This window comes from Struthio camelus, chromosome 1 (genome assembly GCF_040807025.1).
Source record: "Struthio camelus isolate bStrCam1 chromosome 1, bStrCam1.hap1, whole genome shotgun sequence".
NCBI classification, from domain to species: Eukaryota; Metazoa; Chordata; class Aves; order Struthioniformes; family Struthionidae; genus Struthio; species Struthio camelus.
This window is the reverse complement of record NC_090942.1, coordinates 77713985-77732129: the sequence shown is the minus strand read 5'-3', so window position 1 is coordinate 77732129 and position 18145 is coordinate 77713985. Positions and strand designations below refer to the sequence as shown.

At 45.8% G+C, this 18145-nt stretch overlaps 2 protein-coding genes across 4 annotated transcripts; one reads left to right on the top strand and one right to left on the bottom strand.

Moving 5' to 3' along the window:
* Positions 1-930: 930 nt before the first annotated feature.
* Positions 931-13091, bottom strand: TSPO (translocator protein). 3 transcript variants are annotated; one of them, XM_068951054.1, is made up of 4 exons: positions 12957-13091; positions 5739-5939; positions 2317-2455; positions 931-1712 (listed from the first exon to the last, which is right to left on the bottom strand). In XM_068951054.1, exons 2-4 carry the CDS (start codon positions 5924-5926, stop codon positions 1536-1538), a joined length of 504 nt encoding a protein of 167 aa, XP_068807155.1. In that variant the 5' UTR covers positions 5927-5939; positions 12957-13091; the 3' UTR covers positions 931-1535. The 3 variants fall into 3 exon arrangements, with proteins under 3 accessions (XP_068807155.1, XP_068807136.1, XP_068807145.1); XM_068951035.1 differs by lacking the exon at positions 12957-13091 and adding an exon at positions 12290-12396; XM_068951044.1 differs by lacking the exon at positions 12957-13091 and adding an exon at positions 6407-11404.
* Positions 12594-14797, top strand: MCAT (malonyl-CoA-acyl carrier protein transacylase). Its single transcript, XM_068950985.1, has 4 exons — positions 12594-13076; positions 13198-13285; positions 13600-13817; positions 14091-14797. The coding sequence occupies exons 1-4, from the start codon at positions 12594-12596 to the stop codon at positions 14511-14513; spliced, it is 1212 nt and encodes a 403-aa protein (XP_068807086.1). The 3' UTR covers positions 14514-14797.
* The last annotated feature ends 3348 nt before the right edge of the window (positions 14798-18145 follow it).

Sequence of the window (18145 nt, the reverse complement as noted above, 5' to 3'; positions counted from 1 at the left end):
TCGTGAGTTGGAACTGTTAGACTCCTAATTTAAATGCGATTAAAGAAAGAGAGGTTAAGCACTTACTGTAGATAATGTAACTACTCCTCCTTTCTACAGAGAGAAAAGTTCAACTGTGATGTAGCAATAGTAGCAAGTGTTTGAGACTAGACGTAAGGGGACATGTGGTGCTGCTCAGCAGATGTATTTCTGACTTGTCTAGAAGAGTAAAAGGCACTTCAGGGTACCTGCTTGCAAAGTAAATGAAAGCAAATAACAAAGTGACTGTGGACCTAGAGTAAAGGGGAAGCTTTCCCAATCGCAAAGGGAACAGTGATGTCAGATGTAGCAAACCTGAAGAATTACTTTAAAAAAGCGTATGTGCAGTGAGACCACAAGCTGTGGGCAAAAATAGTCCCTCTTTTCTTGCACCCTTAGAGAAAAAATCTTTTTATCTAATAGGACAGTAACTGGTTGAACTAAGCGTCCCAGATCTTGCTATGTCATAACATTCCCTACCATAGCCCTTAAGAGAAGAAACCTGTGGTTCTGTTTTTAAGCAGCTGAAGTGAGAAGGCACAGGTAGGAGACCCCCATCATAGCTATAGGGCCCATGTAAGTACTGCTGTACTTGCAGCAGACCCATTTGTGGCCTAGCAGCTGGCTCTGCGTTGGAGGTCTAGTGGTGCCCTGGCGCTGCACTGAGGGTCCAGGCAGGCACCTCTTGTCTCGCCGCTGGGCTAGCGCTGCTGACGATGACTCAAAGGTGCGTGCTGAGTATTTGGGCACTCCGTTTCTGGCTTTGTGCACCGAATTTGCTGTTTTTGTCTTACCTACTGCAGTGGTGAGAGTTGATGAAGGGGCTGTCCTTGAGGCTACAGCATCTCGTTGCCTTTAGCATCTTTCTGTTTAAAATTATTTACAAACAATAAAAACAGAGAAGCAAATGTCGTAAGTTACATGCAGTTTAATGCATTTAGCTGACACTTAGAGTGTACTATGCTTTAAAGTGGGAAGGCACAAATTGTGAAAAAGATGTGATCTTAAACATTTCCAGAGTACAATGATTGGAGAACAAATACCTAGCAGCTCTAGTGGGATGGGTGCTTTGCAGCACTAAGGCACAGCACTGTCTAGTGGAAAACATACGAAAGATTCAGGCCACAATCATGCCTGATTGTTAAGAGCAGCTTTCTGGAAGCTGTATTAACATATGGCTTGATTTCTACCTCTGAACCTAGTGAAGTTGTAATTTGTGCTCATTTTTAGTATTACAGTTTATATGACAACAGCATTTTAACTATGATATAGAAAACTAGTATCTTTTTAATCACTGTCTTTTATTGTGTTATAAAAGTCACCAAGGTATGCAGCCCTTTGTGACTTGTCTAGTAAAGGCACGCTTGCTTTTAAACAAGTACTGCTCTGTCAAATAGTAATTAGCAGTCGCTTTGTCTAATAGCATTAAGTAGTTCAGCTAAAAATACAGGAAGGCCATTTAGAAAACTCTTTAAAAAAAGATCTTTTGGCTGATGTCTCTCTCCTAAGAAGATTCTTTATTCGGGTTGTTTCTTGTTGTGATTGTCCTTCCAGATACGGTAATTGAGCACAGAAGCCATGGTTAACCAAGCTAAATAAGGAACCATCAAATACGCTGCCGTTCTGTTGACGTTACACCAGGAAGCAGTTGTAGCTGTTGCTGCACCGGTGGTGAGTAGGAGAGTCACCAAACCCTGAAACACAGGAAGGTGGTTAGCGTTTTTACTTGTTGCGTTTTCTTGACTAGACAGTATTTGTGTGGCTCTTCCCACGTAGTTTGCATTGGCTCTGGCACTTGTTGGATCCCTTTGTGAGCGGATGCCTTCTCAGAAAAACTTTTTATTTTTGTTTTTATTATTGATTTTTATTTTGGAGGCTATCTTGTTTCTTTTCAGACTACAGAAAATCAGTCTCGTCTAGTACGGATACCTATTGACTGAGTAATGTCATGATACGCTCTTATTGTTGCTGTTTGCCGAAGAGGTACCTAGGAATTTTGCTAAGGCATAAGTGTTTACTTTTTCAGTCGCACAAAGCTCTTATCAAAAGGTGACAGAAAGAGCTACTTGAAATCTAAACATGTAATGATGCTGTAGATAGGTAAATTTTCTCAGGCAGTTGCAGGCACGCGTTGAAGAGAATTTTAGATAACTACTGCCTAAGCCATATTCTATACCAATTATATGAATCTGGTTCGTTTTCAAGGAGGAAAAAAAAATTGCAACCCAAAACTTTACTCTTAGCACCTTGTAAATGATAGCGGGAGTCTATGCTTAAGAAACTTGTTTTTCTACTTACCCATCCCATTTTGTGAGCTCCAAAAAATATGGGAGTCCATGCCCAGTTTAATGCCAGCTGCCCTGCATACAGACCCAGTGGAACCACAGACTTTTCATTGAAGCCCCCCAGTTCCTTCCACACCAGGTAGGAGCCATATCTGAAGAAAGCAAACATAAGGTGTAATTCTGTACATTGGCTAGAAGGCAACTGTAGCCTTGGCCAAACGAAATGACTTCAGTGTCGGAGTCTGAATTCATATGGAAAGGAAGATATCCAGACACTGCCTGGCCGAATAACTGACTGCACAGAGCTGATCATATGCTGCAGGTAGCAGTAAAGAGAGAGAAAAATCATTTCTCCTCTCCAGGTGCAGAGGAGCTGATTACCTACTGCATTTCAGTCTTTGACGAGAATGGCGTATTGAAATGGAAGCAAGTCGAGGGCTTGAGTGGAAAAGCTAGGTCTCTCAATAGTGAAGAAACTTATTTTGGTAATGGGAGATGATGCTTTAAAACAAAGAAATGCATTTTCAAATGGTTGAAATGAAGATATGGGAGAAGTAGGAATTGAAGTAGGAATTGAAGTAGGAACGGACAAAACGAGTAGCGGCCCAAAGACAGGTGAGTATAGTGTGAATGGTGTTAGAGCATAAGGAACCCCTAATCACATCTCAGAAGGGAGGAGACAAAGATGAGGAGAACAAAGATTTTAGGACTTCCAAGGGAAGAATTAAGAGCCAGCAGCGCTCTTCCCATCCATGGGAGCCTTGCTTCTGCAAGATCTGCCAACCAGGTTGGAAGATTTTGAACGGATCATCTTCATGCCACCGAACCGGTCACTGGAGGCATCTCAGAACAAAAGCTGCCAAAGACGAGAATCCTTCGGACTTGGCAGGTTTACTAATGCAGGTTTATTTTTGCACTGAAGAAGCCTGAAAGAGCAGGGAGCAGTCACTGCCCAAGACTATCTGTTTTGCTCTTGTTTGACTTTTCCTTTAGGCATTAGCTAGATTTCAGTCCAGATGACTGCACAGCCATTGCATGAGACAGTAGACTGCCCTGGATAAAATGCCAACATCCTAAATGATATCCCTGTTTCAGTATTTGTACCCAGAATACAGACTCCATCTTGGTAGCAATGTGAACTGAACTGTGCTCTGTGCTGGACAGCAGGGGGCTCAGACGGATGTCAGCAGTGGAGCAAAGATGGAGGCCAGTTTTTAAGCATTATTTGTTTTAGTAGCAAATATCCGTATGGGTGCTCGCAAGCGTTTGTCTTCATTCATGTGTCATATAGGAAAGATTATTTTTTTCTTTTTGGCCCAGTAAACAACCAAGATTGCTTCCTGGCTATTCCTTTCGTAAGGACTAAACCACACAGCTGTTGATAGCTTGGCAGTTTGATTGCACAAAGCAGACGGTTTAGGGGAATAAAAAAAAAAACAAAGCAAACAAACTTTGTATGGGAGAGGAAGGATGAGAAACTTCACATTTTCTCTTCCCAAAAGGAAGAGAAATCTGCTCCTAAGTGACTTAAAGAGCTTTAGTATGTGCTTGCAGTTGTTCACAGATCTAACTTTCATTTCAGCGCAAGATGATTAGGTACAAGTCAGCTAGGGAACTAAATGTCAAAGACCGGCATGAAAGCTTATTATTTCTTGCTTTCAGTTATTTCTTCCTTTTAATGTATTCAAGGGATTCTAAAGGAATGAGATGTCTTAATCGGTCCAAGGAACATGCGTGCAGGATGGGTTACAGAAAAAAAGGTCTGATAAGCACTGAGGAAACGGACTCAGGTGCTAGACGTCTGGTACGTAACCTGCAGCACCCACCTCCGAATAATACTGATATTCTGGTATTGTTAAAGTAAGTGACCAGCTGTCACAATCAGGATTTTTAAAATGCTTAACTTGATGGCCAGGTTTACGATGAGGAAACCCCAGCAACTGCGGATTACGAATTGTGCAGTCAACGTGAAGGAAACTCTTCATGGGAAAGCCACCGAGTTCTCGTCTCTTTGAAAAAAGGCATCTTTTATCGACTCGTAGGACAATAACGTTCTGATTCCAATGCTAACTCCCTGATTATACAAGAGGGAAGATTCATTTAAAAAAAAAAACTCTGTAGAAGAGGAGAAAGAATATAGACAAAAAAGAGGGCACAGCACATGAGGCTGCAGAAATTACAAAGCTTTTCTTGAAAGAAAAGGAAACCAAGAGGAGAGAGAGTGTGTGAGAGAATTTCACCTTCAGATACGTTTTTCAGACATACTGCATCACTGCTGTATTTTACATCAGACTGTGGTATTTAAGATGAGCAGCAGGGTAACTGTGTAATCTCAACTTGGAAAAGAGTTGATCTCTCTGAAACCGTCTGTGGTTAAGCCAGTGCTATACACAAGGTAGGAATCGCTTAAAATGCACTGGCATGATGGAAGAGCTAGCAAGGGTAAGCTATAAACCGCAAACTGCGGCCCCAAAATTTTTACTGTTGGGTTAGCAGTAATGCCTATTTGATAGCTAGGAAAAAGCATGCCGAATCTGGGCGTGTAGCTCGTTCTTAATGAAGAAGCGTGGAAGGGGGAAACAAAGCATCACTTTGTGCTTGGCAGCTGCACCAGCCGCTGTTCGGGCTCTAACAGCAGCGTGCTACCTCTCCTCTCTGTGGCACTGCTCACGAGAGTTAATATAAAAGCACGCTATGTTGGGTGGGCTACTTCTGGAGCAGTCTGTGAGGAATTATCATAACTGTCCAAGCAGATGCAAGGACAATCTCCAGGGACCACCTACCTCTATAAATGTTTTTGCTGCATCTTATTAAAAGTGACAGTTGCCAGAATACAGTATTACTAAATGTTTAAGGTACCTGTGGGAATGGTATTTGGCCTCATGATACCCTATTCATTTGACAGTAATTGCTGTGTTGTCAAGTATTTTAAACTAGTTAAATAAGAAGGCAGGCACTGGTTTCACACATTTAGAGTTTTAGAGCCTGGCAGTTTTATTTGAAAGGACAAGTACCTTAGTTTTGATTTTGGCTTCTTTTAATTGAGCTTTTAATTAGAATAGTTCTATCCCAATGACTTTTAATTTTAAAACTACTAAAGCACGTAGGTAGGAGGAATCCCAGGGCTGCCTGGCTCCATCGCTGCACAGTTTGGCAGGTCTCCCCCTCAGAGTGAAGGAGGAAAGCTAATTAATCGCAGATTTTTTTTTCAAACGGCTGCTTTTGATGTGGACTTTTTTGCATACAGAGCAGTGTCCTATCAAAGCCACGCACAACTCCCAAAACATGTTTCTACCTGCTGAAGAGGGAGCCTGACACAGTTTCTTACAGTTGTAGAGCCACAGGAATACAAAAATACAGTTTTCTGATCCAGCACAGTACCATAAGCAACTCTGAGATCGGATAAGTGCCTTAATACAATGTGAAAAAACATACCCCATAGATGTATAGAGAGTTCCCCAAACAGGAGCAAACATCCAGTTAGGTGGACGCCAAGATGGCTTCTGTAGAGTTTCATACCACACGGGGATTTCCTTTTTGGTTATCTTGCCTCCTAAAAATCCTCCTGCATGGGGCAAGAGTGTGAAACCCACTGCTGGGACCCAGCCTGGTACCGCTTCCATTGAGACGATGAATCTGAAACAAGCACAAACACGTTGACTGGCAAAATAATTTTAAAACGAAGGTAGAAAAACATTCCATTTTTAGCAGATTTTAAAAATACACATATATGTAGGATCTGATGCACAGTCTAGTCTTGTCAGTGCAGTAAGACTGCAGCTGAAGTTAATGGACCTCGAAAGAGGTTCACTGGACAATATTTACCACCCTACTGGAACCTACTACTTATGTTCTGTACTCTTTGAGGCCTTCAGTTCCCTCTAAGCCTTGTGCAGTAAGGCTAGCGATTTTTATCTACGTAAGTATTCCCCCTCACCCCATAAAAAAGTAGGCCAGAGGAATAATGCCGTTTGATATTACATAAATTGCACTTGGAAGAAAAAAAATCCATTAAGAAACTTGTATTTCTGTATTCACCCAAACAGAATGGTCTCTATGGGCCTGTCTAGTCAAGGGCAAGGGAAGAGTGTGTGCTTACCCACCTGTGAGCAAAATAATTTCTATATCCTGTGTATGCCTTTTTAGCCTCAAAGGATGCTGAGGATGATCAGTGGCTCGTAAGACTCAGGTGATAAGTTACAGACATTTGAGAAGCTGCCCCAGAAAATAGTAGGGAGGAGAAAGAGCGGATGGGCATTAAAATGAGGTTTTGCTGAACAAGGAAGGAGATCTCAGTGGATGAACAGGGAGTACACCAGTGGCTTCTTCCTGAAGTATTCAATCAGTTGCCGCAGTCTCGACTGGCAAGCCCATGAAGCGTACTCAAACTTCCTACAGAAACAAGACTAAGTAGATTCCTTGTTCTGGTAGGCTTTAGTTTGAGCACAGGCTGCAGTGAAAAGGGGAAGCAGGAAAAATCCCCCTAGCAAGTTTTCTGGCCCAAAGCCAAACACTACAGAGGACCCATGTTTAGCTTGCTGAAGCGTGAGTAGATTAGAGGTATGATAAAAAGGGCAGAACTTAAACACGTTCTTTTTCAAATATACAGTAGCCAAATACACCCAATTCCTGTTAATTTGTTTTACAGCAGGGAGACACAGCAGGAAGGTATCACAAAAGATATTGCAACAGGCCAGTGAAGCAAAGGGGGAAAAAGCAACAGTGAAAGCCCCAGCAGGAGCAAACGGCAAGTTTTTGAGCAGCCAGCACGTCAGAGGCAGGTCCAAGGAAAGGGTCCCAGTGCCGGCGCTATTGTCTTGCCCTACGTCTAAAAACTTTCGCTGCTCTAGTTATGTCTGCTGGGAAGAGGAGGCAGGGAGTGGGCAAGAGGAAATCACACTTTTAACAGCTGTACTTAAACCGGCAGGAAATCGCGCACAGATGACGTTATACGGTCGCAGTTCTGCCGGTGCCATGGATTTTTATTTGGAGAAGAGGTATAAACTTAGCCTGCCAGAAGGCCCTCTCGCATTGTGATTTTTGTCTCTTTACTCAGGGGTCTGTCCATACAGCCATGCAGAGCTAATAAAAGAGATTTTGGTGGCTGGCACCACCACGCAGATCGCAGGGGATCAAGAGAAGTCCTGGTGACAGGAGCAGGGCAAGATTTTGAAGGCAGAACAGAGAGTCTGGAGGGACTGGAAAAGCATGCAGGATTGGGAAGTTTGTAAGGCGTAAACAAGAAGGGGCAAGCAGGCTGCTGGGCTGGAGGCATGCCTCGGGGAGAGCCGTGGGAGGGGACTGCGCAAGACAAGACAGCAAACAAAGTGGTGGGACAGTCACAAACAGGACAAAGGAATGAAAGAACAAAGGAACAAATTAAATGGGGGGGGGGGGAAATGGAACCAAGGTTGAGGAGAAATGAAAGAGGGACAATAATGTGCTCATCTCCTGGAAGAGTATCAACTGGGACTTGGGGTGGAGGGTGGACTACAAGGGAGGCAGGCAAAAGGCTGCAGAGCTCGTTGCTGTATGGCGGCAACAACTACATCGTGCCTCGTCTCTTCTGTGCGGGCGCGGAGACACGAACAGGTTCCCCTATGCCTAGATTTGTAGCATTACTTTCCCGAGGGAGCAGGCGGTCTCCACTACTTGTCACAAACGTTGACAGCATCAAAGGCTCTGCTTTTACTGGGATACGGGGGAATCTGTATGTGCAGGAGCCACCAAGTGTAATGGGAACGAGAGCTCGCAGCACAGCGAGCCTCTTTGGCTGCCTTCAGCCGGGAATTCCCAAGGGGTTAAGTTAGACATTTAAAGCGACTTAAGACCTCATTTTTTACCCTGCTGCTTTTGCTGCCATTGCAGACAGAACGCCAGGCTCCGTTTTTACACGTGCTATAAAGTGCCGGTCATTTGTGCATCTCTACTGTGGCTGTCAGATGTTAATAAATTTAAAAAAAAAAAAAAAAGGGCCAAGTAAGGACCTAAAATATGGGACAGTAGAGCATCTATTTTATATTGCGTTATTGGGGTTTATGCTTTGTTTGGACATATTTTTATCAGGGTGGTTTCTGGTATGTATTAAGTGACTGGACTTTGTCAGATGTTGTTTCTTCTGTCAGCTTTTTCCCAGGAAAGAAAGTCTGAAAGTGTTTTGCTATCTGAAAGTGCTAAACGCTATCAAATTGATGTTGGAGGAGGATCACTCAAAGTGACACGAGGTGAGCAAATCAGGCAGGAAAACAGAAATGGGGAGGCAGAAAGCAAAAGAAGCGGGAAAGCGAAGCTGTGCATGAACAGGAAAGGGAACAAATAAAAGTGAACAGACTAGACATGCTGGCTTGAATTGAATGTTGGCGTCTCATTCTTTTGACTACTATTACTATAAATTAATAGTATGTTTTCTCAGTATTGCACAATGCTTGGCAAGCCCCATCCTTGCATGGTACCAAGGAAGAAGAGGTAGAGCAACATGTACAAAGGCATGCAGCAACATCAAAATGTGCTGGCAGGCTCTGCCGAGTAGACCACAGCTGTCGGCAGTGGGAATTCCTGTATTTAATTCCCAAGCAATTAAATACTAGTATCAATTTCCTATTAAAAAAAAAAAAAGCAATAGCTAATTCAGGGAGCGGCACTAGTTGGTTTGGGAAGAAGCTGTGTCCATCTTTCTCTGGCTACTTGGTGCAGGTCTTTGGTGAGAGAATAAACAAAAGCCAGGGACGCTCTGGGGATTCCCCTTAACACACAGCCGCTCAGGGTGAAATGCCAAACGACAACTCAGCAACAAAAGCAATGAGAAATGTTCAAAAGAAAAGAGGCAGTATTTAAAATCCCGGGGTGGGGCTGAGAGAGCGAGAAGAGAAAAATACTTAGGGGCCTGCGTGATACACCCTGGATCTCAGAAAAGCTTGTGCAAATAAATTTCTGTTAGGACCTTTCACCGCACACTGCTTGCAACCCAGCCTTGCCTGCACCCTACCGCTCATTCACTCCTGTTTACTGAAGGCCTGGGACATTTTTTTGAAAGCAGGGTAGTCACAGAGTACATAGAAGACTGTCAGCCCTGACTTTCTTTTAGGGGAGTATTTTATCCAGTATAATTTTAATTAAACTTAATGCTCATAGGTTTAGGCCTGTAAACCTTGTAAGTTTGTATGTTTAACTATGATGTGACAACATCATAGTTGACAAGATTATTTTTTGCAGCGAATAATACTATGGTAATGGCCTAGGGAATTAAGTACTTTTAACTTTCTGGTGGTTGCAGAAGCAAATCTGGGGACAAAGGAAGGTTCAAAGGTACTGTAAGTCAGCCAAGGCGATGGGGAAGGATGAAAGGATAGAGCAGAAAGGACCTGACTGCGTCCTTCAGCCACTTGTTTTCTAGGCTTACAAATGTGCAGGGACCACATTTGGAAAGAGCAGACTTTAAGATAAATCAGTTTTCCTTCACTAGTTTGTTTTATTTGATGCACATGCTGACTTTTTAGCAAGTGCCATGTACATTATCACCAAATAGTTTCAGGTATTTGCCACAGCGCCTCTGGCTGCATCCGTATTACTCAAGCTACAAATAATTACTATGTTCTCAATCATATCCCAGCTGCGTTTCAGGGCGAGATCTGGTTGCATAATGCTCTTGCACCCCAGTTTTCCCATTGCAGAAAGCTGGATGCGTGTGCTGGACAGTACCTGCAGCATGCCCAGCAGGTAACGTTAACACTGCCTCTAAGAGCCACCAGGGTTGGAAATCTTTTCTCCCCACCTGCACTTAACTTAGTTGTTTCTGTTTCCACCCCTCATATCTGCCCTGCAGCATTTCCTTCGTCATGCTGCCCACTATCTGCTTAGCCCTAGCCTGACCTCAGGCAATTTCAGCAGTGCAGTGTGAGGGCTGCAGCAGGCCAGTTTGCATTACAAACACGTCGAAATAATTTCTCTGGGTGTTCAAAATAGCCAGCTTCCCCAGAGAGCGTCCCCAGAGAGCGCTCAGGCTGCTGGAAGGAGACGGAAAGAAAGGACGGCTACTTCCATTGCATTGGTTTTATATCCCTGTTCTGAGAAACCTCCGACTAATCCCTTCCTTGTGCAACTCAGCGCTGGCTGCCCAATCACATGGGGTTTAAATTGTGGATATCGCATTAAAAACATTGAGGGAAACCTCTTGGCAAGGCGAAAATACCCAAGTAGCTCAGGAATTGTTAGTACTGGCTATTCTGAGGTAGAGGCAGAAAGCTGTGAAAGTAGGAATGGGGTGTGAGGGGGTTCCCGAGACTTATTCTCCCCCTCTCATCCTCTACCATAGATTTCTTGAGGGCAGATAAATTTCTAAAAAAATAGATTTCATAGATCACACTACCCAGGTTACATGTCTTTTAAAACAGCAGAGCATAACCTGTGCAATTGAATCTATGATTTACTGAAGTGACCAGATTCACCTATGGGGAGTAGAAATGCCCTTTAAAACAAAATCTTTCCAAGTTATAATCGTCTTTGTTTCCTGCTGGATCTCTTCTAATGTTTGTATAAAGTCCTCCGCGGGTGGCACTTCTTAAAGCCAAAACATCCTCCAGATTTCTCCGTCCCAAACAGCTACGTTAGGCCCTGCTGTGGCTTTTTCTTCTTGCTAGTCCACCCGCTTTGAAAGTCTCATCAATGCCGATTATTAAAACGTTTTGAGTCTCTCTTGGATCTCTCTAGTTCGAGGGCTGTCCAGGCCTGGCTCTTGTCAGCTTGCCACTTCTTACACAGTAAAACCTAACAGAAGTGCCACAGGCAAGGGGTGCTTTAACAGTGTTTTCTCACTCACTCCCCTTCTGAACGGGCCTGAATGAGAAGCCAACAGCCTTTCTTGCTGTTCTCATCCGTTTGGGCTCTGTTTGGGCTGGGTTAGATTAATACGCTTTCTTCCATTAAACTGCTCTGCGGAGTCTGACTGACTGCTTGACGCTGTTTCATAACCTCAAGCGATGCAAAGCATTGCACAACTGCAGCCGCGGCGCGGCCACTGCTGCTCCCGGCGCCACGATCCCGCCGTTGGGCGCTGCAGGTTTCGTACCCTACCTCGTGCTCCAACCTGTCGCTAGGGCGTTACCTGGAAATACAGGAAGACGCGCCCGCGTCCACCTCGGGACACGAGCAGCTTGCTTCGGGCGGCGGCGTGGCAGGGAAACACCGCGCGTGAGACGAGAAGGCGCAGAGCCGGGGCTCGGAGAGCGCAGGGCAGAAGCGACGGCCGCCGCTCGTCCCCACGCCGGGGCCGGACGCGGCAGGAGGCCGCAGGTGCCGCCGCGACCGGGCAGCCGGCGTACGGCCCGGACGCTGCCCAGGCGGCGGGCAGGCCCCGAGCAAGGCGCTCCCTCCTTCACCGCCTTTTTTCTTTTAAACGGGTGGAAAAAGGAGCGGCGCTCGCCCCGGCGCGCCTCCTCCCTCGCCCTCCTCAGGGTCTGGTGCGCCTTCGGTCCAAGTTCCACCAACAGAAACGTTTATATATTCATGTATACGCACGCACGTGTGTGTATTTATATAAATAAGCATAACCGAATATCCCTAAACAGTTTTCCATCCAGTGCCCAGCACTTGCAGCCTATCCCAGCTCCTTCTTCTGAGATATATACGTATTTCACCGTATACATGAGACATATATATAAAAATACATATATATCTCACATATAAATCGCATATATAAAAATATACCTCATACATATATGTGTGTGTGTGTATATCTTTTATATACATACACACACACCCCTCATACATACGTATATATGTGAAAGTCAGGAGTAAATAAGACCACGGCTACTCGTGTCGCTGTTAAACAGCGGAAAGACCCCCCCGAAACGCCTCTGCGGCTCCCCGTGAGCCCGCGCCGCCGCCGGGGCCGGGGCCGGGGCCGGGGCCGGGGCCGGGGCCGGGGCCGGGGCCGGGCGGGGGGCGCAGCGCGTCCCGCCCCCCTCGCCGGCCGCGCGCCCGGCCGTTACCTGCGCTCCCGCGCCGCGCTGCCCGTCGCCCCTCTCGTGCCGAGGGCCGTTGGGGGGGGAGGGGGCGGGACCCAGGGCCTGCCGCCACGGCGGGGGCGGGGCCTGTGGCAGGGGCGGGGACGTGACAGGGAGGGGCGGGGTCTGCCGCGGCGGCGGGGGGCGGGGCCGTGGCAGGGTGGGGGCGGGGGGCGCCACGTGCGGCGGCGGCGGCGGCGGCGGCGGCGCGGGGACGGGGGGGGGGGGTGGAGCGGCGCCCAGGGCCGCGCGGTTGCCCCGGCAACGCGGCGGGCGGCGGCGGGCGGCGATGGGCAGCTGGGCGGCGGCGGCGGCGCCATGGCGGCTTGGTGGCTGCAGCGGGCGCGGCGGCCTCCGCGGCGCACCCAGGCGGCGGGGCAGCTGCCGGGCCGGCGGTGGGGACCGGCCGGGGAGCTTGAGCGACCTGCTGCGGAACTCGGCGGGGGCCGCGGAGCGGGAAGAGGCGGCGGCGGCGGCGGCGGAGGGGAGCGAGGCGGCGGCGGCGGCGAGGCGGCGGCGGCGGCCGCGGGAGAGCACGGTGCTGCTGTTCCCCGGGCAGGGCAGCCAGTTCGTGGGGATGGGCGGCGGGCTGCTGCGCTACCCCAACGTGCGGCGCATGTTCCGCGTGGCCGAGACGGTGCTGGGTTACGACCTGCTGTCGCTGTGCCTGCGCGGGCCGCGGGCCGAGCTGGACCGCACCCGCCACTGCCAGCCCGCCGTCTTCGTCGCCTCCCTGGCCGCCGTGGAGAGGCTCAGCCACCGGCAGCCTGACGTGAGCGGACGGGGATTTGGGGGGGAGGAGGAGGAGGAGGAGGAGGAGGAGGCCGGGCCTGGCGGCGGGGCCCTCCGGGGCCCGGCGGAGGCCTGAGCGGGGCGCGGTTGTCTGCGTGCAGGTGCTGGAGAGCTGCGTGGGCGCCGCCGGCTTCAGCGTGGGCGAGTTCGCGGCGCTGGTGTTCGCCGGAGCGCTGGACTTCGCCCAAGGTGCTGGGGACCCCGGCCGCTGCCCCGGGGCGGGGGACGCGGGGCCTCCGCCGCGCTCTCCCTCCTGCTGCCCCGCTAGAGCAAGGGGGGAACAAATGTTTTTTATTTTCTCCTTCGCCTCTTCCGTTCCCCTATGCACCTTACGTTAAAAGCGTCGCGCTTTTAAGCACCCACCGTTATCATGGGGTTTGTTTGTCTTTTTGTTCTTTTTTTTTTTTTTTTTTTTTGCATGCGCAGGTGCAAGGTGCCCCGGGTGGAGACTCACGTTAGCCTGCTGGTTTGTTTGCTTCTGTTCTTGTTTCGTCTTTCCCCAGCCCTCTACGCGGTGAAAGTGCGCGCCGAAGCCATGCAGAAGGCCTCGGAAGCGGTTCCCAGCGGGATGCTGTCGGTTATCGGTCGCCCGGCGGCAAATTACAAATTTGCCTGCTTGGAAGCTCGTAAGCACTGTGAATCGCTGGGCATAGAAAACCCCGTGTGCGAGATTTCAAACTACTTGTTTCCGGACAGCAGAGTCATTGCAGGACACTTGCAGGTATTATTTCAGGATTAATGCCCGCTTAATTGCATCTAACGTTTCGTTTTTAAAAACCACCGCTTCGTAGTTCTGCGCGACACTTAACCTGTGCGGCCTCAGTTAGGCCAAACAGAAGCATTTGATTCGTGGTGTTTTTCAGTCTGCGCCCGCTTGTTGGGTAGCGGAAAGGATTTTTTCAGCACAGTAAGATTGGCGAGGTGGTTCTTGCGGGGTGAACGAGGAAAGGTTTGCCGTGTAAGTAAGACTGTCGCTCTTCTCTCTCTCTTGTAGGCTTTGGAATATTTGCAGGAGAATGCCCGAAAATATTATTTTACACGTACAAAAATGCTTCCTGTCAGCGGTGCTTTTCATACAAGACTTATGGAACCAGCAGTAGAGCCGCTGGCTGAAGTCCTAAAATCCATTGAAATTCAGAAACCGCTGATCTGTGTCTACTCTAACGTTGACAGCAAAAAGTACATGCACTCAGATCATATTAAAAAGTTACTAGTCAAGCAGGTTGTTTCCCCTGTGATGTGGGAGCAGACGATGCATTCTGTATACGAAAGAAAGCAAGGAACAGAGTTTCCTTACACTTACGAAGTGGGGCCTGGGAAACAACTAGGAGCAATTCTCAAAAAGTGCAATTTAAAGGCCTGGAGACAATATGAACATGTAGATGTCTCAGAAGATGAGGAAGCAGCAGAAACTTAAATAACTTTTTGAGAGAAAAACATGTGACTTGTTTTTTCTGCTTAGTTTAAAAATAACTCCGTGTTCCTGAAACAGGAAGTCTTTAATATTAATGGCTTCTCATGGTGAAAAGAGCACCACGTACATAATTGCAGTGCATATTTGCCTTCCCCACGTGACTGCCGGCGTGCCTCGGATGTGGAATGGGAGAGCAACTTGCAAAATTTGGCTTTTCCCTCTGTGTTATGCCTGCAACATGCCAATAAACTTGCCAATGGACACTCTGTTTGGCCTTAATCCTGCAAGCAGCTTCCATTTGCCTTCTTTTTTTTTTTTTTTTTTGATGTGTGTGTGTGTGTGGATTTGAGTTGAAGCCAGTAGCTTTTGCTGTCTGTTGCAAGGGTCTTCTGCATGGATATCGGTGTAGAACTCGACTGTTTGATTGCCCTTCCAGAATAGGGAGTGCTCTTTACTAGGATCAAGGGTTCATTTAGTTAAGCCATTGGATTGTTACAGCTTTCAGTACACTTGTTTCTAATTTCTAAGGTGATTGACTAGTGGGACAAGCATGTCTGTAAAATTCTTTTATTTTGTCCTGTACTGCTGGTTAGCAGGTGGTAAGGCAGAAGATATTAGGTAGGAATAGGGTTCTCTTAACATTAAACTATAAATAAAGATTTTCTTGGTATTTTTAATGCTGTGAGGTGTATGGTTACTGGAATATAGTCCACAAATGGAAGGAAGTGATTTTTCCCTCCAATTGTTCAGTGTCACATTGGTTGTGCTACGTTACCAAGGAGAGAAGCGTTCCGCTAAATGAACGAACTTGTCCAAAATTTCCTGCCTCTAAAGAGATGTAGGAGTTTTGCTATCTGTGACAGAGCTTCTGATGTCGCATAGGCAGAATTAGCCCTTTCAGTGACTTCTCTTGGAGCAGAAAATGACAGCGCTGGAAATGTGAAGACTTCTTAGGAGGGCACCTTCGTACCAGGTGAACTCTGTAGTAAAAATGTGTCAGGTGAGGAGAACTTGAATGTTAATATTTCGGTTCTCTGTATCCACCACTGCGAAGTAAGGAAAAACTTTAGAGAATAGTATTTGTTAGGGGATCCTGTACAAACAAGCATACGTGAGTGACCAGAAGCTTCAGCCCAAACTTTAGTTCTGTCTTACTTTTGGGTTTTTTTGCTGGTGTAACAGTTAACACCCTTCTAGTAGCAGGATGCTAATTTTCCACGTTTTGTTACAAACTAGTTGGATGTATATGTAAAGTTCAGGATATTTTACTTGAAAGGAACTAAATGTCTGCACAAATCTTCAAGAATTTATTATCAAATGCAGAATAAACTCCAATGACAGTATTAAGCATTTAATAATTTCACATTTCTGAAAGGGCAAATGAATTAAACAATACTAGTCTGAGCTATGATTGATTATTGGACTGTATTACTGAACAGTTCTTTTGTGAAATTGGCAACTAAATCGCACCTTGTATTATTAAACACTGAATTACATGTTGGGCTGTAAGTGTCTGACGACCTCTTGCAAGACCAAATGTAGTGTCAGTGACCTTGAAACCGTTTTTTATAATAGTTGTAACTGAGTCTGAGGTGTTGATGTCACTGATTCTTAGTATAGCATTTTATAGTTTCTGATGTTTTTTTTTTTCTATTTAACAGTTTCTAGGAACTTGGAAGAGCTATTTCTATTTATACTCTTTTTACTATGTACATATTTTCACTCATTTCACCTTACTGTGTGCTTTACCTGGAATAAAACTCTTTGGAAGAAATGAGATCAAAATCTCTGGTCAGCAAATGCAGAATACTGAAGTAATGTTTGTATTCCAAGAGTGTCACACTTGTGTAGGCCCTGTTTAAATAGGGGGAAGAAAGAACAGTAGCCACTGCACTGTTTGTTCTTTGTTTTTCTTCTGTGGAGTGTTTGATTGAAGCCTATAGAGCAAGCTCTTTTTCAGAAGCTCTTTTCTGAGCACTGTATTTTCAAAAACAGAAGTCAAGTAGTATCATACTGTTTTGCTGATGCCACAATTTAGATGAACTAAAAAGTATGAGGGACATCTTCATACTTCTCCTATATCAAGGGTATTCAGTGCTTGCTTTCATGAAGTGTCTGGTAGTACAGTGTCACATTAGCATATGGCTGTAAATAAAAGGAAGGGTGTCTCATGCGCTGTAAAACTTGCATGTAGCTAGGTGGAGAACAGCATGTGGAGTAATTAAGGATGTTGGACCTTACTATCCTATCTGCGTTTCATTTATGCTCTTACTGATCTATTCCTTCTGTTTCTGGAAACCAAAAGTTTAAGTTGCGAAAGTCAGTGCAGTTCCTTCACCTAGGAACAAGCAGAAACAGGATGTGGAAAGAAAAAAAAAAACAACAGCAGGTGCTGGAAGCTCTGTCACATGAGGAGGAAGCGTGCAGTAGTAAGAATTGAATTTGGGTCTCCGGAGTCATGGTTGCAGAACCTGAAAAGACTCTTTACTCAACTCCACGTGTGCGAGAAGGCTCTAGTAGTTACTGCTGACTGCAGTATTCCAGTCTGTGGCCACTGTTGCAGCAGACCCTGTTTGCATTGTAGTTTGATTGTTCTGTTGGTATACTTGCATTTTATATTACATGCTAGATGACAGACTTCTCATCTTTTAAGACTGAAAATATCACATTATTGACTGCAATCCAAGAGGGTGAAAAAAGCACAGTCATCACTTACAGCTTTCAGATAGAATAGGCAGTACAGCAGTCTCCTATTTATAATTGCTTCCGTGTACATAAAGATTATTTATCTAGAAATAAATGAAACTATTTTGTGTTGCTGAAGTGATTCAGTCAGGAAGAATCATACTGTTTGCAATTGGTGGGTTTTTTATTACACTTGCATAGATTGTTTATTACATTCTCCTGATAGTGCAAGGTAGAAATTCCTAAGTAATAAGGTTAAAATATTTTCTATCATAGTGTTAGTATGGAGTTAAACAGAGCAGTCAATTCACTGATGAAAATTTGGTCTTTGCTTTTTGCTTATGTGGGCAATTCAGTTTGCCATCTTCTGGCCTTGGCAAGACTACGGCACTAAGCATGCTAATCCTGCCTTTCAAAGAAGTAACTTGTGTACCTGTTGCTGAGTGGGAAATCAAATCTAGGGCATTCAGAAAGAAAGATGCCATATTTTTGGAGATATGCTAGAATACATGCTGGTGCTTGAATGCTAGGGGTACTGGAGCCATCACCCTCTAAGTGCATGCTCTTTGGTTTGCATTTCATGTCAGTTTAAGGTATTTCAAAAATCTTTTAAGTGGTGAACAAAATATTTCAGTTAAGCCTTTTTCTTTTTTCTTTTTTTTTTTTTTAACTTAGAACAATTTTTTTATACCCTTTATACAGAGAGTTAGGATCATAATGGGATTTGAATGCCATTCACAAAAGAGAGGAAAAACAGTTCTCAGCCCTCTTAAACGTCACTGGATTGGACACTGATCTACAGTGAAGAAAAGAGCGTTTCAGATTCCTTGTCGGATTTAAAGGAGAAACTTGAATTTGAAACTCCCACCTCTCAGGAAAGTGTTTAAACCACCAGGCCATTAAATAGTGTGCTTTCCCTCTTTCAAAAGTATATTAACGATAGCAGTCAC